The sequence below is a fragment of the Podarcis melisellensis genome, assembly GCF_964234715.1.
Source record: "Podarcis melisellensis genome assembly, chromosome: 8".
NCBI classification, from domain to species: Eukaryota; Metazoa; Chordata; class Lepidosauria; order Squamata; family Lacertidae; genus Podarcis; species Podarcis melisellensis.
The window spans coordinates 23,313,581-23,337,672 of NC_138540.1; the positions used below are offsets into that span (position 1 = coordinate 23,313,581).

The following is a 24,092-nucleotide window of genomic DNA, read 5'->3' on the forward strand; positions in this document are numbered from 1 at the left end:
AAAAACGCTCAAGGAGGATATGAAGCAGACCACTGAGGGGTGTGGTCTGGGGAGAGTTCCAGAGGCCATATAGAGAAGCCACAGGCCACATTTTGACCTCTGGACCTGAGGTTCTCTATCGCTGATACATGCTAACATGAAAGCTGCCTTGTACTAGGACATGGCTTCTTGAAATCCTTCACTCCATGTGCAGGCAGAGAAATTGGAGAGACCATTTCACTGAGATTCTCCATTTTGCTAAATGCCCACCCTCCTGCCATCCGTGAAGTAGTATGGAGCAGCTTTTTCTATGAGAAGATCTTCTATGAACTGGGACCAGCATAGATCCTTGGCTGAGGAAAGCAAGGATGATAAATAATGATGTCAACTGATCCTATTGCTCAAAAGTAAACCCCATTGAGTTAGATCAGTTTTACTCCCCAATAAATATGTATACTAACAGCAGCAGTAAATGATTCTGAAAAATACTGTGTTCACTAGTTGGCTGAAAAAACTTACCTTCTTCCTGCCTTTCAAATATTTGTTTGATTAAAAAAAAAATTCACAACTTGGACAGTATGATTTTGTTATATGGAGGGCATTCAAGAAACAGGGTTCTACAGAATAAGAGGCACCTCCATATATGTTCTCTGGTCTTTACAAGCAAAAGAGAGAGAAAAGAAAGAAGAAAGTTTGTGCTTGTGGAGGTTTGCTGAACTAAAGCACTGAATAATAAGGAAGGATGGATCCATTCATTTGTCTCTCTGTGTCTGCTTTGAATGTGCTCATTCCTAAGTCCATTTCTGCACTACTCTGCAATTTAAAAAAATGCACCAAAAATCACATTAATTTTCAACACACTGTTTCATAAAATACACACTTGTATGTCTCGTCTCTAAAATATGTGCTCTGGTACATTTTTGGGGAGCTATATTATCACAACATTGGGTGATATGCGAAAACTGATGAGTAACTACATTCTAGTAAATACAGTGGTACCTCGGGTTAAGAACTTAATTTGTTCTGGAGGTCCGTTCTTAACCTGAAACTGTTCTTAACCTGAAACACACCGCCACACAATTTCTGTTCTCATCCTGAAGCAAAGTTCTTAACCCGAGGTACCATTTCTGGGTTAGTGGAGTCTGTAACCTGAAGCGTCTGTAACCCGAGGTACTACTGTATGTTACTTTGGGAAATGCAAATCGAGATGGTTGATTTAAAAATGCAGGTCATGAGAAAACCTCCTGTGACCCAGACTGAATAAATTATTGAACTCTGCATCCAGATGCCTCCCGTTTAAGTCTTAGTTTAAGTCTCTTAAGCTCAGTGTTGTTTTGGTTGATCATTAGCCCATACTCTGCAGTCTTCCAGGATTCTTCATAATGTTTTGCTGCAAAGGAGGACTGAGCAGTTTGCAGGAACGCTTTGGACAGTGCATCCCCATCGTGATCAGTAGCAATGATGGTCAGAGCCAAAGACTGTTCCAGCTGAAGAGCTTGGATGTACCGCTTGACCGCCAGTTCCTCCTTGGAGGTGTACAAGAGCAGATGTCCCTGCAAGCAGTAGTCCTCAATCTGAGTCTTCAGGCTGTTCTTCCCGTGGTTGGAGATCACCTTGTCCAGGTCCGTCAAAGCCTTATTGTAGTCCTTCAGGTGGGCTAGGCAAACAGCACGTTGGCGGAGATATCGTGGATTACCATTACTTGCCAAGACGGCCAGTGAGTAGTAGCCAACAGCCTTTGTGTAGAATTGCTCCTTCACCAGTGCATTTCCTTCTTTGGAAGCAACCTAGAGACAGGAAGAATATTGGTTACCCCCAGTCCTAAATTAGGTTCTTCTCTCAGAAGTAAGTCTGACTAAAGAGCTGTAGCTCAGTGGTGGAGTATTTGCTTTGCATGCTGAAAGTCCCAAGAAGTTGGCTATGAAGGGTTTGGGTATGTTTAGCCTGGAGACTGTGATATGAGAACCATCTTCAAATATATGAAGGGCTGAAACATGGAGGATGGAGCAAGCTTGTTCTCTGCTGCTCCAGAGCGTAGGACCCGAACCCATTGATTCAAACGACAAGGAAGGAGACTGTGACTAACCATTAGGAAGAACGTTCTCACAGTAGGAGCTGTTCGGTAGTGGAATGGACTCACTTGGAAGATGGTGGACTTTTCTTCATTGGAAGTTTTTAACCAGTGGTTGGATGGCCATCTGTCAGGGATTCTTTAGCTGTGATTCCTGCATTGGACTAGATCAGGCTTGTCCAACAGGTAGAACGTGACCTACTGGTAGATCGCTGCACGTCTGCGGTAGATCACTGGTAGATCACTGGCTCCCCCCATAGAAGCTCAACAACTTTGGCTCCCCTACAAAAAAGATCAACATGTTTGACCTGAACCCCAGAAAAATGGGGGTTTCCTTCTCCTTAAAAACAGCTAACAACTCTGACCTGAACCCAAAAAAACTGGGACATTCTTCCTCCCTAAGAAAAGCTCAACAGTTTTGACCTGAACCCCCAAAAGGGGGTTAGGTCACTGCCAGCTTTTAACTCTGAGTAGATAGCAGTATCTTGGGAGTTGGACACCCCTGGACTAGATGAACTTGGACATCCATTCCCATTCTACAATTCTATGACTCTATAATTTTAAACACTTGAATTTCTGGACAACACTGGGAATTCCCCCTGTCTGTTTTGCATGGATGTTGCCCCAGGATCAATCCCTGGCATTTTCAAGTGGGACTGGGAATACCCCCTATCTGAAACCTCAGAGAGGCACTGCCAGTGCGTGTTGACAATACTGAGCTAGATGAACCAATGGTTTGACTTGACCTAAGATAGCATCCTATGTTCCTGTAAATTCACCATGACTTTACTTCCCAAGCACACATGCTTAGGATCCAATAACTCATGATGCTTTCATTTGAAGAAAAATACATAAATGAGGACCGTGTGCTTTTAAAGTTGCTTGCACGACACCACTGTTGCTCTCGGATAGTATGCTCTATGTCATCTACTAAAGAGAACACAGAATTCAGCCTGAAGTGACAATTTGAAACCAATCTGGATTTTCCACGCCAAACACTTGTGAGCTATGCAAGAAGAGGTTTTAGTAGCCGTAGCGACATTTCTGCCAGGGGTGGTGGGTGGGGAGGTCAGCATGTACCAGTGCAAATTAAGGCAGTAATTTGGTTGTTTTTTCTCCTTCTTACCAGTTTTGGATGTCTTTTTAGGAATCCTGGGGCTGATGAATTAAGCTCTCTGTGAAGTGCGTGAAGCTAAAATAATAAGTGCCTACTGGATCTGGCCAAAGGAGCATCTGATCTAACATCCTGCTCTCATAGTGCTAGAAGCTCCGAGTAATATTCTGAGGAAATGGAGGAAGGTTCACATTGTAGCTGATCAATCACAACATGCAAAGGATACAGAAAATCTAGTTGAACCATGCTAAGACCCCAACTGCACTATACATTTAAAAGCAGTATCATACCACTTTAACACTCAACACATGTTGAGAGTTGGTAGAAGACCCCAATTCTTCACACGCAGCTACAATTCCCAGAGCGGTTTGACAGACAATCCCTCTTCTCAGGGAGCTCTGGGAATTGTAGCTCTTGGGGGGGGGGAGTAGAGAGTCTCCTAACAACTCTCATCATCCTTAAGACTCATTGTAGTGCCATAGAAACACAAGAAGTTGTCTTCTATCATGTGAGAACATTGATCCATCTAACTCTGTAATGTCTAGACCAGTGTTTCCCAAACTTGGGTCTCCAGTTATTTTGGGGGCTACAATTCCCTGACCACTGGTCCTGCTAGCTAGGGATGATGTGAGTTGTAGTCCAAATACATCTGGAGACCCAAGCTTGGGAAACACTGGTCTAGACTGGCTCTCCGGGGTTTCAGATGGACTTTTTCAGCTCTATTTGTAGATGCTGGGAACTGAACACAGACCTTCTGCATGCAAGGCAGATGCTCTACCACTGAGTGTTGGACATCTCTAGGATTCCAGACAGGGGACTGGAAGCTGGACAGGAAGAGGAAGATTCAACAGAAATGGAGGCGAAAGAGAAATAAATATGGAACAAGATGGATTTGAAAATTCTAACTTGGAATGTAAACGGACTGAATAATAAGACTAAGAGGAATAAAATTGAACATGTTGTAAAGAAGCTAAATTTGGATGTGATATGCCTCCAGGAAACACACATTGCAAAGAAACATAGAAGAATTTTGAAAAATCGAAGTCTGGGAAAGGCCTTGCAACCTCTGATTTAACAAAAAAGAGAGGAGTTGTAATGTATATAAAGCCAGAGTTGGACCCCCCAAAAACTATTTAAAGACGAACAAGGAAGAATATTGATAACTCAGATAACATCACGTGGAGAAAAAATATCTCAAATATTTTATTATGGGGGCCAAAGCCCCCACAGCCTCTAGGAGTTAGCTCTTTCCTTCCATTTCAATTCATGAAGGACAATCAGGAGACCTTCATTAGGACACCGTGGCTCTAATGGATTTCTCATTACTGCTCCTATAGCACTCAGAAACGAAAACAACGCTTTCATCACACTGCTGCAGAGCAAATGTTTAAGCAATAAGCAATGCCATCGGCAAGCAGTGCAGAGGGCTGCTTTATCAGGGCAAATAGGGCATTGCCCCACCACTCTGAATCTTCTCTCAACTGGTCATTTTTACTTACAACCAGTCTAGAGGGTGGCATTACCCACCCTCTTCCTTCTTTGTCCCAGTAGAACTCAGCAGGGAGAAGGACGGGGATGCAACTAGAATGGTTTGGCTCTGCCTCTAGCTTAAGACCATTAACTCCAATGGGTCTACTCTGAATGCATCCATCCTGAAGTAAATAACGAACCCATTGAAATTAATGGACAGGACTTAGATTAGATCTATTAATTTCAGTGGGTCTCCTCTGAGTAAAAAAAAGGGGGGGCTTAGCTGACAATCCTTGCTTTGTTGTTGTTGTTGTTTACTCGTGTCCGACTCTTCGTGACCCCATGGACCAGAGCACGCCAGGCACTCCTGTCTTCCACTGCCTCCCGCAGTTTGGTCAAACTCATGCTGGTAGCTTCAAGAACACTGTCCAACCATCTCATCCTCTGTCGTCCCCTTCTCTTCTCATGAGGTTGTCAAACTATTGGAGCCTTAGCTTCAGGATCTGTCCTTCCAGTGAGCACTCAGGGCTGATTTCCTTAAGAATGGATCAGTTTGATCTTCTTGCCTTATTCTACTCTTTACTAAAAGGAGCTCATCCATGCCTTGTGTTCTTGAAGGAGTGTGGCATTGTGGTTAAAGTGACTATATCACTGGCTATATTAACAGAATCATAGAACTGCAGAGTTGGAAAGGACCCTCAGGGTCATGTAGCCCAACCGCCTGCGATGCAGGAATCACAGCTAAGGAGTCCCTTACAGGTGGCCATCCAACATCTGTTTAAAAAAACCCTCAAATGAAGGAGTCCGCCACCTTCAGAGGGATTCTATTAAACTGTTGAACAGCTCTTACCATCAGAAAGTTCTTCCTAATGTTTAGAAGGAATCTCCTTTCTTGTCCTTTGAATCCACTGGTTCAGGTCCTGCAGGAGAAAACAAGCTTGCTCCATCTTCCATTTGGCAGCCCTTCAGATATTTGAAGACAGCTATTATCTCACCTCTCAGTTTTCTCTTTTCCAGACTAAACATACCCACCTGCCTCATTCTTTTCATTCCACACTGGAACTCTAAATTTTGAAAAGAGCTATCGCTGAAGACTTTGACCAAGGCCAGGGAAATGCTTCATGTTTAAACCAGCTGCCAGTAAGTTCCTTTATTGCATCTCACATCTTACAGCTGGCAATGCGAGCTGGAAAGAAAATTGCTTCTGTTAAAATTACTGCTAATGCACATGGCAGCCTAATTTAGCTCCCAAAATATCAGGGCAACTGGAGGGATGCCAAAATAACTTGTATAGTTATACTGATTTTTTGGTTGGTTGCTGATTGATGACTGTAGGAGATCAAGGCAGGGGGCTCTGGGGTTGAAGGTCTTACACGTTTTTCCATGGAGCAATGGCTGGGACTGGGAAACAGACCCACTGTTCAAATTTCCCATAATGTCCCAGACCAGGGGTGAAAACTGAAGGCGGCCCTCCAGCCCTCTCTATCTGCTCCTTAGGGCACACCTCCTCACTCGCTGCCCTTCACCCCTTCCCCAATAGTTTTTCCCTGGCTGGAATGTGTCTTTGAGCCTGGCTCATGCCTCCTGGCATGACCTGAGAGTCATTGAGAGAGACAGTGCTTAGGACAGTCCTGTGTGACCTGGGAGTACCACTAGACAAAACAGGGCAGCTGTTGGTGGACAGAGGTGTGCAGGGCTTGCCAGTAAAATGGACTTCTGCACAGGTGTCAGGGCTGGAGTCAGATGCAGGTCTGTTCTGCTCTCCTCATTATTCTCTGTGTTCTTGCAGACCAGGGTGGGGGGAGCTTGTCACAGCAGGAGAGGGATTCTTCAGCCGTCTCTTGACTCCCTCCTCTGCTGCAGCCTCAGAGTCTGAACTGCTCCCTGTCACAGTTTCCTCCTGCTCACTAACCCCTGTTGCCCCTTCAGCACCCATCTTCTCCTTCCAATCTTCTCCTTTTGACTTTTCCTCGGTGTCCTACCACCAATCCCCAGGCTTCGAGCCTTCCTCCTCTGGAGTTTCCCTTGGGTTTCCGGATGGTGCCTGCCACCACTCCACTTCGTCCAGCCAATCCCTGACATCAGGCAAGAAAATGTCTTGGGGTGTCCCTGAATTTACTGTCTGGGACTCTCCCAAAGCCACACATGTCTCTGAGCCACTCGCCTCTCCAACCCTGCTTTGAATCCTCCTTGAGTGTGGAATGTGTCCTTGAATTCTGAGAATGCTTCTTACCTGCCTTGGAGGAGGACAGAGAAGGGTGGGTGGGGGTGTTTAGAAACTCGCCTACCGTCCCAAAAATTAAAAAATAATAATATTGCATTCCTTGCTCCTCTCATGTTTTTCTCTGGCCTCACCCACCACCGGCATGTAGCCCCCAAGAAGGGAACATTGCCCTGAGTGTAACTGATGCTGAAGCTGCTGATGTATCTCAACATGGAAGGAATGTATGGGACAACTGCATATTTCTGCATTGCAGGGAGTTGGACTAGAATATCCTTAGGGTCCCTTCCATCTCTACAATTCTATGATTCTATGAATATATACAAGTCCACTTATGCATGTCAATTTGGAAGTGTCCCTCATTTGTGCGCATTTATTTGGAATAGGCTAGGGTTGCTCCCTAACACCTTGGGAGGGGGAAGGCTTGCAAATCTAGTTTGCTAGAAATGCAAACCTCTTAGGGAAAAGGCAGCTAAATGCATGTAGCTAAGAAACATTTCGCTTCTAAGTAAGGAGTCACTTTGCCCCCCTGGAGTAATGTTCTTGGTCGTCCTTTTAACTCCCACATTAAGTCAGTGATTGGCAATTAGTTCTTAAAATCTCCCAGCTTCTTTCTCCCAGAAGAGATATGCCCCCTCCGACTGCCTGCCTGATTTAGAGAAGAGAGGTTCTTTGCCTCAGGGATTGATAAATTAATACTTGCTTACTTAACACCCTCCTGCTGGCTTGCGAGGGGTGCATACAAAACAGTCCTCTCCAGGCCCTTTATTTATTAAGCATATCAGCACACAACACAGGGTGGTGTTTTTTGTGGTTTTTTTTTTTATAGGGAGGAGCTGTTTTGTGTTTGTTCAAGCCAGCCTGATTCACAGAATCCACAAACAGCTTGTTTGTTTTTGAAAAGGGATGGGTGTCACTTGCAATTGGAGAAAACAGGATCTGGGGAACAAAGCCAACATTCCGGGTAACCTGAACAGGTATCATCTGGGAGAACCAGGATGCAGGATCTCTTTTTCACCTCCAAACTGATATTGGTGTAATCCTGAGCAGAATGAGTGAGTGAGTGAGTGAGTGAGTGAGTGAGTGAGTGAATGAATGCAGATGAGGTCCCATCTCCCTTCTACCCCAGCCAACATGGTGAACAGCATGGTGAATACAGAATGTAGGAACAGACATGATAGGAGTTGTAGTCCAAAAATATGGTGATGAGGAACCTGTGGCTACTCTATACATTGTTGGGACTTTTCCATTGGCCCCAGCTGCTCTGGGCCATGGTCAAGGACAGAGTTTTCCAAACTTGGGTCTTCATCTGTTTTTGGACTACAATGCCCATCATCCCTGATCACTGATTCTGCTAGCTAGGGATGATGGGAGTTGTAGTCCAAAACAGCTGAGAAGCCATGGTCAAGGATGATGGGATTTGCAGTTCAGCACTATATTGAGGTCCACAGGTTCTCCAGCTTGCATTGTAGAAGAGATTGTGAACCTGTGACCCTCCAGGTGTTTCTGGGCTCCAACTCCCATCAATCCTACTGAGGAACACAGAATGTAGGAACAGAGTCAGACACGATAGCGTTTGGTGTCCAACAACATCTGGAGATAAGGAACTTGTGGTCCTCCATGCATGAAAGGAACTCCAAGTCCCATCAGCCCCAGCCAGCTTGGACAATGGTCAAGGATGATGGAAGCTGCAGCCCAACAACATCTGGAAGACCACAGGCTCTCCATCCCAGATCTATCTGTTCAACTGCTCTCTTGTTTCTCCAGTGTATCTCCTAATATGATAGTGTTCAATTAGACGAGTTGGTATGTTCACTGATGGAGAAGCAGGAATAACTTCAGCTGAAAAACAGACATCATTTGCATCAAGCAGGCAGCTTTACCTGAGCAAGGCTTTGCCGTTGCTTGGTGTCCAGGAAACTCATCAGGTATCCTATGTCTTTGTAGTCATTTGTGGCCAAACTGGCCAGAATATGGGCTGCAACATTCATGTGGCTCTTCTTGGCCTGGAGCATTCCAAAGCGAGCATTGATGGAATCACTGGGTGCAGAGTGACCAAACTTTCCCTGGAGGTGCGCCAGAGCCTCATTGTCTCTCCCTGCCAATGAACATCAATAAACTGGTTACCGGGATAGGCTAATATAGTTCTTTCTTCTCTCAGTTTCTCATTTTCTCTTCTTAAATTTCCATATCAATTTGAACTTAAAAGGAAGAAGATGACATTCTCATGAAAATTCATCAGAATCTTAGCATGACTTTCTCCTAACATGGACATTTTTGTACAACCAAAGCAGAATAGAGTGGTGTTATTACTTTTCTCGATCCGGTCACTATACTTCTGTTGGTGCAGTAAATGGCAGCTGCCTGCCCAATGGATCTCTGAAGGGCTCCATGGGAATATTGGTATCAGCGTACCTTACAAAACTGTTGTAAAGGTGACTGACATGAGACATGCACATGCAACATACTCTGAACATAGTAAATTGAAATGTGTGTCCACATTTCAAACTGTGATTTTAATATTCCGTGCACTGACAGAAGGGATTTTTCCATTAGAAAACCAGTTCATAACTGCTGTTGATGAAATAAGGAAGCTTTTGGAACCCCTTCGTGATCAGAACAACAAGAAGAAGCAAAATGGGAAAATGATTTCCTCAGTCTCTCTCTGCCCATCAGGGAAGCTCACCTGGAGCTTATTTGATGGTGTTCTATGTGGCGCTTTGTCCTGGATTTTAGGCAAGTCAATCGGAAAATCACATATATATATATTTTTTTTGCGTTTTTGTTAAAATGTTTTGGGTGTCCTGCTTTTTGCTTTTTGAAACACGGCACCCCTAGATCATCATCACCATTCTGCTTAATGTCAGAATAGACTTCGAAGCTATTTACGAAGTATAAAAAGAAGCTACAGAAACATTACAATCTAAACACCCACAATTAAAATGCACAATAATGACACAGCAGTTCAAACAGGAGACGCAGGTGAAGAGATCAAGGGAACACCTGGGTAAACAGCTGCATTATTGAAAGCCGGCAGAATGCCAATGCTGATGGGCCTCTTCCATGTTTCAGCAGGGAGCACATCCTGCAACACTGGGGCTTCTGCCCTATCATGAGCTGATAATCATCACACCTTGGCAAGACTAACCAGGTTCCATTTGTTGCTAAGAAACAGTGGGTGACAGTAATGCCAAATAATGAGCTGGTACTCCAGGATATTTGAAAGTTCTCTTACCATCAGCGGCTAAAATGTCCACATAAAGCATGTGACTCTCTGTGTCCTTGCTCTTTATTTTCACAAGCAATGCCCCAGCTACAGCAATGTCCTTCAGTGTATCTCCAACGGGTGGCTCTTTGGTAGCAATGAACTCCGACAGCCTAGCCCTGCAGTGGTCATACAGCCACTTATGGATCAACATCTGGGCCTCCTCCTTTAATGAAAGAATTTCTTGAACTGCTACAGCTGGGTTGGCTTTTAGGGCTGAGGTCATATCGTGCACAGCCTCCTATGTGGATAAAACAAGAGTAGTTTTTGAAAAGCCTGCTATTTGTTTGCACAGCTCTGGTTGGTTTATATCATCTGTCGTCATAATTATCAGCTGTCTCCCATCCACAGGCTTGTGGTCATCCCTGGGCACCTGGGCCAGGACAATGGGGAGGCTGTCTCTTCTTCTTCCTCCTCCTCCTTGAAGTGATCTGCTCACACCACAGCCTGGCTTCCCCTCCCCTCCCCCCTCCCCCCTCGCTTGCTTCCTCCAGCGCCATGGGCTTCCCCGCTGCCTCCTGCTAGAGCAGCCAGAATGAGGAGGAAGAAAGGACAACTCAGCAGCCTGCGGGTAGGCCTCACAGCAGCCTCTGCCTGTGGGGAGGAGCAATAGCACAGTCGTGTCAGCGTTGGTTGTGTGTGTGAGGGGGAAGGAGGAAGAGAAGAGCCATTGGTTCGGGAGTTGGTTCATACAACCATGAGTTGCTGTTTGGAGGCTCCAGAAAAAGGTGCTGGAACTGTGCTCCAGCACACTCTGGCTGGGGAAAAAAAAAAGCCCTGATTATCATTATCAACAACAGCATTATTTGCATTTATAGTCCACCATTTTCTTCAAGGAGCTCAAGGGCATACAACGCCTCTGTGAGGTACGTCAGGCTGAGAGTCAGCGACTCGCTCAAGGTCACCTCTTGCCTTCCATTCTAAGTCATTGTTGCAACGCCCTCTTGGCTCAGCGCACAGTGCGCACAGACCAGCCACTCTCCCCTAGATTGGCTTCTGCCACTAACCAGGTGTTATAAGACACTCCTGTGTGCCCTTCAAAACCAAAGAAGATGCTAAAAGAGTTTAATTAGCTGGAGCAAAAGTATTGTGAGCTAATTTCTATGCTTCCCCTGCCCGCCTGCCCTGCTCAAAGCCAAAATGACATTTAATTATCTGCCTTTTCTATTAGTTTGGTAAACAAAGGGCTTTCTTTTCAATCCCGAGGTATTAAAGATGCATGCAAGATGCATGCGACAGGGAACATTAAAGCCTCTTCACTGTCATGTGCCTGCTATCTCGGAAGGCAGATAAGCTAGCCATCACAACCTTCCCTATTAAGACGGGCCACTTGGGGGCTGCAGATACAGACACAGTTTGCATTTAATGGTTGAAAAGGGGGGGAGAAGTGGGGGGGGGAGGGTTTTCAAAATGTTAATCCTGTTTAACCTTTATCAAAATATCCCTTTTTGTCCCCTTCCAGGCCTTTATGGGATTTAGCAGAGAAAGAAAGGAAAGCCTTTATAGCTCAGTCAGATCTTCTCTCTCTTGCTGTCCCTGGGGCCTCTCATTCTTCCCCTCCTCTTTCTTCACATCATTATCCTGGCATGACCTGAGAGCCAACGAGTGGTGCAGTGGATAGAGCAGCCCTGCACAACTCCCCCTCCCCCCCAAAAAAATCAGAGTTGGCACCGCCAATTGGGATAATTGGGCAACGGAGGTTGGGGTCCTGTTGGAGGGCAGAGATCTGTCAGCCCCACCAGCCCAGATGACCCCCAGACTCTGACTGAGAGCATTGTCTTGTCCTTTGCCTCAGCCAGCAATAGCAGGGTTGGGCTTGATAACCCTTGGGGTCCCTTCCAACTCTACAATTCTATGATTTTATGGTTCGTCTTGGACTGTCCTTGTATCCACTAGGCCAGGATGGGGAAAACCTCAGGCCCATGGACCAAACGCAGCCCTTTTTGCCTCTCTGTTTTGTCCTTCATACTTTCCCTAGGCCACACACCCCTCTGAGCCATGTCCCTCACTAGCCTTGTTCTGCACCCTCCACGAATGTTTTTGCCTGGCTGGACTATGTCATCGAATGCTAATTTACACTCCTTGGTCCACCCACTTCCCCCTAACTTCAGGTGAAGATCATCTAATCCAACCCTCTGCAGGAATATGTGGAGGTCCAACTTGCAACCTTGCAATATCAGCACCATTCTCTAAGCAACTGAGCTATGATTCTTCCTCCGGCTCAAATTCTTGTTTAGTAAGTAAGTAAGTAAATAGACGGGACGCGGGTGGCACTGTGGGTTAATCCACGGAGCCTAGGACTTGCTGATCGGAAGGTCGGCTGTTCGAATCCCCACAACGGGGTGAGCTCCCGTTGTTCGGTCCCAGCTCCTGTCAACCTAGCAGTTCGAAAGCACTGCAAAGTGCAAGTAGATAAATAGGGACCGCTCCCCAGCGGGAAGGTAAACAGCGTTTCCGTGTGCTGCTCTGGCTCGCCAGAAGCGGCTTAGTTACGCTGGCCACGTGACCCGGAAGCTGTCTGCAGACAAGCACCGGCTCCCGGCCTATAGAGCGAGATGAGCGCGCAACCCCAGAGTCAGTCACGACTGGACCTGATGGTCAGGGGTACCTTTACCTTTAAGTAAATAGAAAAATAAAACCACCCCATTCTTGCCTTTTTCTGGTTCAGAGCTAGATGAACAAATCCTTTCCCACTCAGTGCCTGGGCATTTGTGGGGTCTTCTTTTAGGATGGCATTGAAATCAAATATGGCAGTTTTCTTCAGCCCAAGATGCCCGTAACAGCGGGCCCGGCTAAGAAGCGAATCGACAGCATAACCTCCTGGAGCAAAACAGAAAGTGTGCATGAAAATGAAACATTATCAGTGAAACATTAATGAAAATTGCTTGCACAAATGTTACATCAGTCAAAATGCTGCATATTAAGAGAAATTTGCACTAAAACCCTTATGAATTTTCATGAAGATCTTAGGGTTGTTTTTTTTTGCTTTTTGCAAATTGCTGCTAAATGTGTAGAAGTGAAATTAAGACTGGGGAAATTAGTGATTGGAGAAGTGAATTTGACAGATCCTTACATGCCTAATCTGAGATAGAACCTTTTCCATCATCCTAATAAATTCTGATTAGTACTTGTTAGGATCTATCTAAGATTAGTATTTAATAGCTGCTTTTTTATGTTATTGTTATTATTTTTGTATTTTGATCCCACTGTTCCTCCAAGCAGCTCAAGGTGGTGTGAATGGCTTCTCTCCCTTTCTCCATTATATCTTCACAACAACCATGTGAGGGAGGATTTGTAACCCTGGTCTCCTAGGTCCTAGTCCCAAGGCTTTAACTGCTGCATGAACAGGATGGTGATGATGATGATGATGATGATGATTGGTGCCCTGGCTCTGCTAAGCCCCAACTTAATCTTGAAGTGATGTAGCCCAGACACAGGTTCACCAGTTTGGTAGAAACTAGACTGAACACCCATTGGTTCCTCCGCTGGGCTCTTGACTGCTTCTCAGTGACTGTCAACTGACTATCACATGACCCAGTTTGAAAAGACTTGTTGCCTCAGCAATCCTCCCTGTGAGGTACAACAAGTCTCTTCCGTGATATGCTCTAGCTGCAAGCAATTCGGGTAGACAGGGGTGCCTTTTATCTCCCTGAACAAAATGGAGCTTTATTCTTTTGCAGGAACTCGTGCCATATGCCCAGGGCCCAGAAAACAACCGATTCTGAACCTGGCATCTGGAGAAATAACAGGCAGACTTTTCAAATATGCAAAGATAGCAGGCAGATCTTTCAGATATTTGGAGCCCAAGTCATTTAGGGCTTTAAGCACTAATGTGAGTATCTTGAACTGGGCCCAGAAAGAACCGACAAATGCAACTGTTTTAAAATGGGGGTAGGGTGGGGGGTTACATTGACATTTAAATTCTACTCAGTATTGATCCTGAGTAGATTCCAATGTATAGTTAGCAGAGTAACAACTTAAACACGTTGCAGGATCCCCCCCCCAAATAGACCAGAGGCATTTAATCCAGTAGAGCTTTATTGCTACTGAAGGCAAATGAGCATAATAGTCACAAATCCAATACATTCAGGATTGGCACTGCCCGTAAAAAATCCAGTTGCAGCAGACTTAACTTTAAACTTACAATACTGTACTTATAAGAAGACTAAACCTTAACACTATAAATGGAACACCACACCAAAAGGGAAAGAGAGAGAAAGAGAGAGAGAGAATGAAACCCAAGCTAATTCTGGCCTCACTATTATAGTCAGCATGACCTTGACAGAAAGAGGTAACAGAACTAGTTTAAACCAGCTGAACTCAGCTTCTCTGAATGAATAACCCAAACATCATGAGCCTTCTGCTTCTTTCTTTCACGTAGAGAAGCTTCCAGAACCCTCCTGAATTAAATAGAATAGGAAAGATCGCTATGCTATCAGATCAATGCTTTCTGTACTAAGAAATGCAAACTGACATATATGAGATCTGAATGCAACCCCAGGCAGTAATGTGGCTGCTATGATCTGGAAGCCATTGAAGTTCCCTTGCCATCTTGAATTGATTTTAGTATGCTGTATTATTTTACTGTTGTTAGCCGCTCTGAGCCCGGCTTCGGCTGGGGAGGGCGGGATATAAATAAAATTTTATTATTTTTTAAATATTATTATCTTCAAGGGCAGCCCCACAAAGAGTGCATTGAAGTACCATATTTTTTGCTCTATAAGTCTCACTTTTTCCCTCCTAAAAAGTAAGGGGAAATGTGTGTGCGTCTTATGGAGCAAATGCGGGCTGTGCAGCTATCCCAGAAGCCAGAACAGCAAGAGGGATTGCTGCTTTCACTGCATAGCGATCCCTCTTGCTGTTCTGGCTTCTGAGATTCAGAATATATTTTTTCTTGTTTTCCTCCTCCAAAAACTATGTGTGTCTTGTGGTCTGGTGTGTCTTATAGAGCGAAAAATACGGTAGTCCAGTCCCCATATATATTCAAGAGTGTGGGGAATTTAAAAAACCTGTAGAAATAAAGGAGGAGGGATAGGTTTTGCCCATTAGTATTGACCTGCGTGTCTGGTTTTGCGCAAAGTCGGCTACCGTGAGGTGTCTCACCTGCTGCGGTGATGGCAAAGGAGAGGTAGACGATGGCTTCTTTGATGTAACCTCCCCCTTGCTTGTTCTTTAGGATCGTCATGGCCCTAGAGTGACAGTGGCTTTGCATCAATGCTCGATCTTCCTCTTTTAAAATCTTCACGACCGTCAGGAGGCAGGAGGTCTCCCCAGTTTGGGTCATTTTCTTGAGCAGCTTCAGTAAAGGAAACACAGAGAAAAGAGGAATCAGCACCAAGATTTAGGGATGAATCACAGAACTGTCGAGTCGGAAGGGAACCCCAAGGGCCATCTATAGTGCAGGAATCACAACTAAAGAAACCCGGGCAGATGGGTGGATCTGTCCATTTTAGGTTTCGGACATTTCTCATTCCCTCGCCTCCTGTCTTAGGTTCGGTTCTCCACATTTGCAATTCAGTTTGCAATTGAAAAAAAAAATTCTGTTGAAATGTGCCAGCATTTTAGTGCAAATTTCTCCTGACGTACAACTTTTGCAAGCAATTTCCCCCAACATCACATATTTAGATGCACTACATTTATTATTCACACTTTCCCCCAATATACACATTTCTGGATTGGAGAAAGGCATTGCAAAATGTGGACAAGTGTGAATTTCGAAGGCTAGCTGAGTTTCAGTTCAGGTATTGTTTTGGAAAGAGCAAATCGGGTGCATAGAGGTAGTTTTTGGGAAGCAGGGTAGATAGAGTAAAATTTCCAGCAGCTGGGAGCAGAGATTTCATTGCCCCATCTAACTCCTTTCCCTTTCCCAATATGCCTGGAAGAAGCAGATCCAATCAAGCAAATTCCTTACAGATTATAGGATCTTTTTTAGAGTTGTGATGTGTTAAAATAGCACAGGATTAAGATGTTTTTGTTAGCTCTCCAAAGCTTAGACAGCCATGCCCTTGCATGTAAGCCAGGGCTATATGTCTTGGAGCATCTCTACAAAAAGCAGCTAAAATAGGTTCCTATGCGGACACTGTGAGTTTCTGCGAGTCCTAAGCAAAGATAAGAGTGCCCTCTGCTGTTAAGTTATAGGTTGTTCTGAACTAGCTTTCCAAAAGTCAACAATCTTAATTCATGGCCAAAAGATGTGCGTTTGATTTTTGCTTACTATGCTTACAAGCACTTCGTGGATGACCCTTGCAAAAATTCCTGCCCTCCCAAGGGTTCACCACACATCTGGATTTCAGAATGGGAATTTAGGACACAGCAGGAATGGGGAATTGGAGTTCATAGCATCTGTAGGGTACCACACTGACTACTTCTGGTCTGCTATGACTGGCAGCCCCTCTTCAAGGTCTCAGGATGAAGACATTTTCCTTGCCTGCTACTTGACCCTTTTAAGTGGCAAAGTCAGCGACTGGACCCACTGAATGCAATGCAGATACTCTTCCCCACTTTCCCATGTGATGAGCTGTTCATATAGTTTAGGTCTTAACTGATAGTGTAAAGGCACTGGGTTGTATTCAACTGAGTCCTGCACAGAGTAGACCCATTGAAATGAATGGGGCTAAGTTGGTCACACTCATTGATTTCAATGGGCCTATGCAGTGTAGAACTACCATTGTGGATTATTTCAGCTACCATGCAATCATTGTGTGTTAAAAGCTAGTTATTATAGCACAGCATCGTTTGGAGTACAGTCACTCAAACAGTGAACGTGTCTCTCTTTCTAGGGTAAGAAGTAGTTGTGGGCTGGACTGGAAAACCTGACCAAGGACATATTCTGGTGGCATTTCAGTATATCTAAAGAATATGACTGAGGAAATACAAGAACATATCATACACAGCTTAGAGGGTTTCTTTTTCACTTAGATTATTCCATGGTTGTTCACACACTGTGGATATATTATTTTGACATACGTTCAGTTTGCATGTTTATCTGTTTCAGTTGTTGTATTATAGAGCTTTTATATTTGGTAGTCTCATAGAATTGGAAGGAATCCCAAGTGTCATCTAATATAACCCCTGATAATCACAGCTAAAGAATCCCTGACTTGCAGCCATCCAGCCTCTGTTTACAAACCGCCAATGAAAGATTGTCCACTGCCTTTTGTTTTCTGTACGTTTATCTCTTCATGAGTGTGTGTTTTTTTTGTTTAAGATTCAACCCCATTTTCATGTAATAAATGTTGTTAACATATCTATGGGTATCAAAGTCATTCGGTTTTCTGTCTATATATTGAAAAATTCATTTCACTTTGTTACCCTTTATCATTTTACCTTGTTGCTTCCTTAGTGATGATTTCCCCTTCTTTTGGCTGCTCTTACCTGGTTGCAATCGTATAGAAAGCCTTTCTTCAACTGAAGCAGAGCCAGCCTGGCCAAGAAGGCAGATCTCTGGGAGGTTTTGGAGAGAGCCACCAACAGGACCTTGTGAGCTTCATCTAATCGATCCATTTGGTACAGAGCATCAGCACTGAGGAGCTGAGATGTCTCATCTGAAGCATCCAGGTCCAACAAGAGAGAAGCCAGCTGGTGAGCTCCAGATGCATCGCTGAAAAAAAGAGGGGGGAAGTAGGGGTGTTCCCACAGATTATCTCTCTCTTGTTCTCTAATACTTGTATATTATGTCTTTCCAGTATCCAAACAACATGTCTACAGTAGACCTGAAGGAAGTCCAAGAAAGATGGACAGTGTTATTTAGGTCTCTGCAGAATGTGCAAAGCACAAGGAGAAGCTTAAAAGTCAAGGAGAACAAGGAATATTCAGTATTATGTTGGAGGGGATGCCAGGAAACAGGGAATTATATGCACATGTGGTGGGGGTGTAAATATGTACTATTTTTCCGGCAAAGGGTGTTTAAGGAGATAACAGAAATCAGTGAGTTAAAGCTGACCGAAGGTCCAGAGGTAGCATTATTATCAATTTTCGATGGGGTGAAAGGTTCACAGGCTATGAAGGACTTGCTCACAAACTTATTGATAGCTGCATGAAAGTGGAAGGGGCAAGCAGAATGTAAAATGGAAGAACGGTATAAAGAGGTGTGGGATATAGCTATTAATGATAAATTAACATGTGCCATTAAGGTAAGACGGGGAATATGCAGGACAGATGATTTTGAGATATGGAAGGTGTTTGTAGAATTTGTACTGTTGGGTGGAGTAGAAATAATAATAATAATAATAATAATAATAATAATAATAATAAATGGAAAGGGGTCAAACCATCGCAAGAGGTGTTGAAATTTTGGGATGTTGGATAGTTAGAATGGAATGGTCTTGGTGGTGGGGTGCACATTTTATTCTTATTTATTTATGGTTATTACTTTGTTAAAATAAAATATTTTATTAATAAAAAAAAGTCAAGGAGGGCTTCACACGTGCAATGGAGAAGTGCTCATGAGAGGTGGTTGGCCCCACCCACCTGTCGAAGTCGGCCTGTGGGCGGGTGGGGAGATAAAGACCCATTCAAACACAGAGCATCGCAGGTGCTACCAATCTGCTGAAAGGTGCCTAAAACACTTTTCCAGGCCTAGTCACATCTTAACCTGCCTTATAGGTATAATGATGCCATATGGACCTCTGGTTGAGTGTGGCATAGCAGAAATGGCCTCCGTTTCCAATTGGGGAGGCCTGCTGAGCCTCATTTGGCCCACAGGGCAGAGGTTCCCTAGCCCTGCACTACAATATCAACTCATCTGTCTTTTAAAGCATTGGCCCAGGGAGATTTGCTTACCCTTCTTTCACCTGGAATCCATCCAGCCCTCTTGGTTTGTTCTGATGGGGAGCTGTGCCCCTGGGGTCTCGGTTCCTTTCCAGTATCTTCCTTGCTTCCTCTTGTAGAACGATCAACAGGAATCCCCTTTGGTTCCATGGTATGTAGGACTTGATGACAAAGCTGGTCTCCTCAAATCTAAACCTACAGGCAGTGATATAATCCAGAGCTGTCAGGTAAGGACTACTGCCCCAAGCTCGGATTAAGCCGCGGCCACAGAGAGCCTTGATGCAACTGCTGGGGTGTGGAGAGCTGTACTCTATGATCTTCTGGAAATCCTGAAGGGCTTCTGCACAGCGTTTGTCATGGAGGTGGCAGAACCCCCGGAGGGCAAGAAGGGTGTTGTAATAGGTCTCCTGCTCCGAATCCAGAAGGTGGTTGCAGATTTCCAAGGCACTCTGAACATTGCCCTCCAAGAGGGAACAGTCTGCCAGGCGGACATTTAGTTCGCGCCCGGCACCTGGAGAAATCTGAATGAGGAAGCGAAGGGTTCGGATCACTGGGGAGAGAAGCTCCTTGCCACTGTCACTCCGGACCTCAGGTCTGGCACGCACAGCTTCTCTGTAAGCAGCAAACTCCAGATCCAGGGCTGCTCTGGCATGTTTTTCTATCCTCTCAGCATCCCCCATGGTGAAAAGGGCCTCAAAGCGCTTTGTTGCCAGATTGGGGTTTGCCTCAAAGGCAGCTGTCATGTCCTGAATCATCTCTGCCACCCTCCCGCCCTGAGAGAAGTACGCAGCAGCCCTGTCCATGAGGAGTCCAGACGCTCTTTCGTCCCAGAATGCACCACTGGCTGCCTCACTGTAGGCAGAGACGCCTTCCTTGCATTTGTGCTTCTCCAAGAGGTGGGCTGCCTGGGCCTGGCAGGTGTGGATGTCTTCTGGTGAAATGGCAACCAGGAAGTCGTAGCAGTTGCTCTGCCAGTTTTCCAAGCCCCCTTTGCCGCAGCGAGTCTTCTGCTGAAGTGAGACGAAGTCAAAAAATGCCTGGATTATCCGCTGAAGGTGCTCCTTTTGCCGACTGCACACAAACTTCACCGTCTCATCCCGGTGTTCCGCAAAAGCACGCAGATAACCTGTGATGCCATTTTGGAAGTGGGTCCACGACAGCACCTGGGCCAACGCCCTGGTGAGGGCCAGCTCAACACAAGGCTGGGCATCCAGTAGAGAGTCGCATCGCCGCAGCACTTCCTCGTAGCGGCCCAGTTTGAGCAGGGCCTCCATCTTGCAGAGAGAGGCGGCCATGTTGTTGGGGTTGAGGGTCGAGAGAAAAATGGCTGCCATTTCGATGCTAAGCGATGTGTAGTTCAGGCCACCATACTGAATCTTTGGTATGGGGCCGCCATCCCGACACCACTTTGATAAAGTGACCGTCACTTTGGCACGTGACTCTTCTCCCAGGGAAGCCACTTTTTCGACAGCTGTTGGGACGCTGCAGCTGAATGCAGCTGTGTAGAAGGCAGTGGCAAGTGAAGGGTCATCTGCAGCCAATTGTTGCTCCGCCGCATCACAGAGCTGCATCGCCTGGTCCTTAGAGGACATGGTGCCCTCTCTTTTACCAGCAACCATGTTTACTCCACTTCCAGGCCTGGTTTTTAAATATATATGTTTTTAGAAAAACAGATAGAAAAATGTCAAGACTTACCTTGTTTACGTGGCTACAATCCATCAAAATACACCTGAAGGGGTCATAAGGGGTCATAAGAAGAGCACTGCTGGCTGTTTTCTACAACACTCTCTCTCACCTGTTTCCATCCTCCATCCCAGCAAGCAAAAGGCATTATCAGAGTCCAGGGACACATCCCCGCCAGGCAAAAATACTCAAAGAGGGTGTGAAGCAAGGTTGGTGAAGGGTGTGGCCTGAGGAGAATTCCAAGGGGCGGACAGATCTTCTTCTTCTTCTTCTTCTTCTTCTTCTTCTTCTTCTTCTTCTTCTTCTTCTTCTTCTTCTTCTTCTTCTTCTATTTATTGGATTTATATACTGCCCTATACCCAGAGGTCTCAGGGCAGTTCACAGAAAAGTCTGAGGGCAGTTCACAGATCGGTCTGGAGAGTCACATTTGACCCACAGGCCAAAGAATAATTCTCATAGAAGAAGTGTGTTTCTTTTCTTTAAAAAAGTGTTTAGAGGCTGCCATCGGAGGTGGTAACAACGAAACTGACCAATCACCGAGCTAGATTCCAACTCCTACCCCACACATTAAACTCTTGCTTCTGTCTGAGACTCAGGAAACACCGTGACAGGAAATGAGGCCGCCATCAGGGGTAGCAACGGAACTGATGGTTCACTATGCTAGAGAAGAAACAAAAAATGTAATTTTTTAAAAAGTTTCTTCTTCCGTTAGATTCACAATATGCTTAGGGTTATGGATACCCCTGGATCCCCCCAGAAAAAGCACTGTCTAGAAGCACAGAATTGTAAGGTTGGAAAGGGCCCCAAGAGCCATCTAGTCCACCCCTCTGCAATGCAGGAATCCTCCTCACAGTCGTCCCTGGGTGGGCTCAAACCACCAACCTTCTGGTTAGCAGCCAGGCACTCCAACCCATTGCACCACATGAAAAAACGAAGAAAACATCAGCTGTGCTCTTGCCGGAGCTTCAGCTCTGAGGAAGCTTTGGATAATTTGTCCTGCCCTTGGATAAATTCAATTCCTCTATCACAAATGGGAGAGTTTTGAGGGCCCAGTTGCCAACAGATCTAAAGATAATATTGGTAGAGGGACGCACAATTCTCTCTTCTGCTTTTGTTTATGAGGAAGAGCACCCAGTTCCATGAAATTATGCTAGAATAATGCACCCATGCACCTCCCCTAATTTTCTGTCTTGGGGTGGGAGTTGTAAGCAGGGCCTCGCATATTCTCTGAGCCCTAATGGGCAAGTGTGGGTTTCCTCTTCCCATTTATCTGGCACCTTCCCCATCCCGCTGATGGCAGTGGGAAAAAAATTGGAACAGAGAAAGCAAGAGTCTGTCAAAGGGGTGGGGACTCACATGTAAGAAAAGCAGTTGCGTGAATTCTTGGCTGGGGGTTCCTGGTGGCTCCCATCCTGCTTTCGCTGGAGAGAATGGATACCTGTTTCAGGCTATGTCTCCACCGTAGAACTTGTCTCCCATAAGCAGGAAGGCATTGGAGGGGGGGACGAAGCAGGAGCAGCTCAGACAACCACATGCTCAGCTGTTTCCCAGGAGACAGTAAACACTGCCTCAGACCGCTTGGTCCCAGCGGGGAGAGAGAGAGACAGAGCACGAAAGGCCCTGGGACTTCAGCCAGAGAAGCAATTTGTGTCTGTGGGCGGTAGCTGAGTGGCAGAGAACATGTTTTGCATGCAGAAGGTACCTGGTTCAATCCCCAGCATCTCCAGTTAGGGCTGGAAATGTCCCCTTGTCTGAAAGCCCAGTCAGTGTAGACAATACTGAGCTACATGGATTCAATTGTCTGATTTGGTATAAGGCAGCCTTCCTATGTAGATCCAGGTACACAGATAATGGGTTGTATCTAATGTGGGTGCTACTTAGAATGGACCCTTCAACACTAATGGACATGCTGCCTCTGGTCCATTAATTCTGATGAAGCAATATACAAACCAGTACACAATTATTCCTTGAAATTTGCACTACCCTGAATTTTGCAATTTCGTTCTTCAAGCAATTTGTACAAAAATACATCAGAGGAAAGTGTGCAGTTTAGTTAAAACAGCACACAGAAAATGCCCCAAATTAATTGACACTGCATAAAAAGGTGTATATTAGGAGAAATCTGCACAGAGACTCTGATAAATTTTAATGAGAATTTAAATACCCCCCCCCCCAATTATGGCAGAAATGCAGAAAACTGCACTTCAAATCAGGAGTGCCGGCTTAGCCCCACAACCGTGGATGCCCAGGGCCGTGGATGCCAGGCAGCATGCATGCCCCTGGCATTGAAATTTGTGGGTGCCCAGCCCCTTCAGGGGGAATTCTGTGAGTGCTCGGGCACCCAGGGCCCCAGGGAGTTGGCACCTATGCTTCAGATAAAAAGCAAACAAACAGAAAATCCATGCCCAACAGTTATGTCCATCCATATATGTGAGCTCAGTGTACAATTCAAACAAATTACCCCAACATTTTCTCTTGGCAAATGGTATGTTCCAAAAACTGTGTTTGCCTTGAATGTGAATCCAGGATGGGGAGCACTTAGTGGCAGAGCCAACTTGACAATTTTCTTACAATTCCTGTCCCAAACCACTGCTTCCACTTAGCTGAGTTTGTGTCTGGTTTTCCCACTTTACTGGGAATGGCATGGTAGGGGGAGAGTTAATTTCAAATGACTTATGAGGGGTTCATTTTCTAGGTCGGGGAAAAACGGTGGGTGGCTGAAGGGTCAAGTTGCTGACTTCTTCCCATCTTGAAAACATCCCCATTGATCTGAGTCTGATGAGAGCACTGTGGCCTAAAAGAGGATTAAATCATGCTGTAAGCCACCCAGAGTGGCTGTGATAAATAATAAAATTATTATTATTATTAAATACAGAAAGTGAAAGGTTGTCTACAGCTAAAGCTGCATTCATGTGGCAGTTTATTCCATTTTCCTAATGTTTCTCCAACTGTTATGTTCCACGTTATATTTGCACTTTCATGCAATACAGTATCCGGTTCTGAACTACAGCGGAATATAGTGCAAGTTTTGGCGATCATTTCTGTATTATTTGCAAATGGAAGCAGATAGCGTGGAAATGAGCAGACCCATTCAAATAAACGATGTAGGTTACTTTCAACGCGTCTACTGTATGGAGACAACTCAGAGGAACAACAGCAACATCAGGCATGCAACTTACCAGAATTTCCTACACGATCTGCCATGGTTAGGTAATTGTGGTGAGGTGCTTCTCCCACATGGCTTGAGAATCTTGCATTCAGAATACCTCCAAAACTGTATCAGAAACAGAATGAGAGAAGGAGAGGGAGAGGAAGAGAATACAGTTCTCCAGAACCCTGGTTAAATATTAAAGCATGCTACAAGGTATTTCTTTTGTCACTGCGCAGACCATGAATTTTTTAAAAGGAGGAGGCACCCAGGTGGTATGATCATTGTCACACAGAGGAAAGAGAGCTTTCACCCTTCGATGGAAGCAGAAGTGGTGTATCCTAGGGGTGGACTTCTGGGTTATCTGCCAGG

At 45.2% G+C, this 24,092-nt stretch overlaps 1 protein-coding gene across 5 annotated transcripts; it reads right to left on the reverse strand.

The window, feature by feature from the left end:
* Positions 1-1,164: 1,164 nt before the first annotated feature.
* Positions 1,165-23,809, reverse strand: TTC34 (tetratricopeptide repeat domain 34). Of its 5 annotated transcripts, none has more exons than XM_081922617.1 (9): positions 23,752-23,809; positions 20,685-20,799; positions 18,902-20,527; positions 17,495-17,720; positions 15,224-15,416; positions 12,774-12,940; positions 10,091-10,361; positions 8,739-8,953; positions 1,165-1,766 (listed from the first exon to the last, which is right to left on the reverse strand). In XM_081922617.1, the coding sequence occupies exons 2-9, from the start codon at positions 20,699-20,701 to the stop codon at positions 1,245-1,247; spliced, it is 3,237 nt and encodes a 1,078-aa protein (XP_081778743.1). In that variant the 5' UTR covers positions 20,702-20,799; positions 23,752-23,809; the 3' UTR covers positions 1,165-1,244. The 5 variants fall into 5 exon arrangements, with proteins under 5 accessions (XP_081778743.1, XP_081778741.1, XP_081778742.1 ...); XM_081922615.1 differs by lacking the exon at positions 23,752-23,809 and adding an exon at positions 21,929-22,094; XM_081922616.1 differs by lacking the exon at positions 23,752-23,809 and adding an exon at positions 22,011-22,091.
* Between the last annotated feature and the right edge of the window lie 283 nt (positions 23,810-24,092).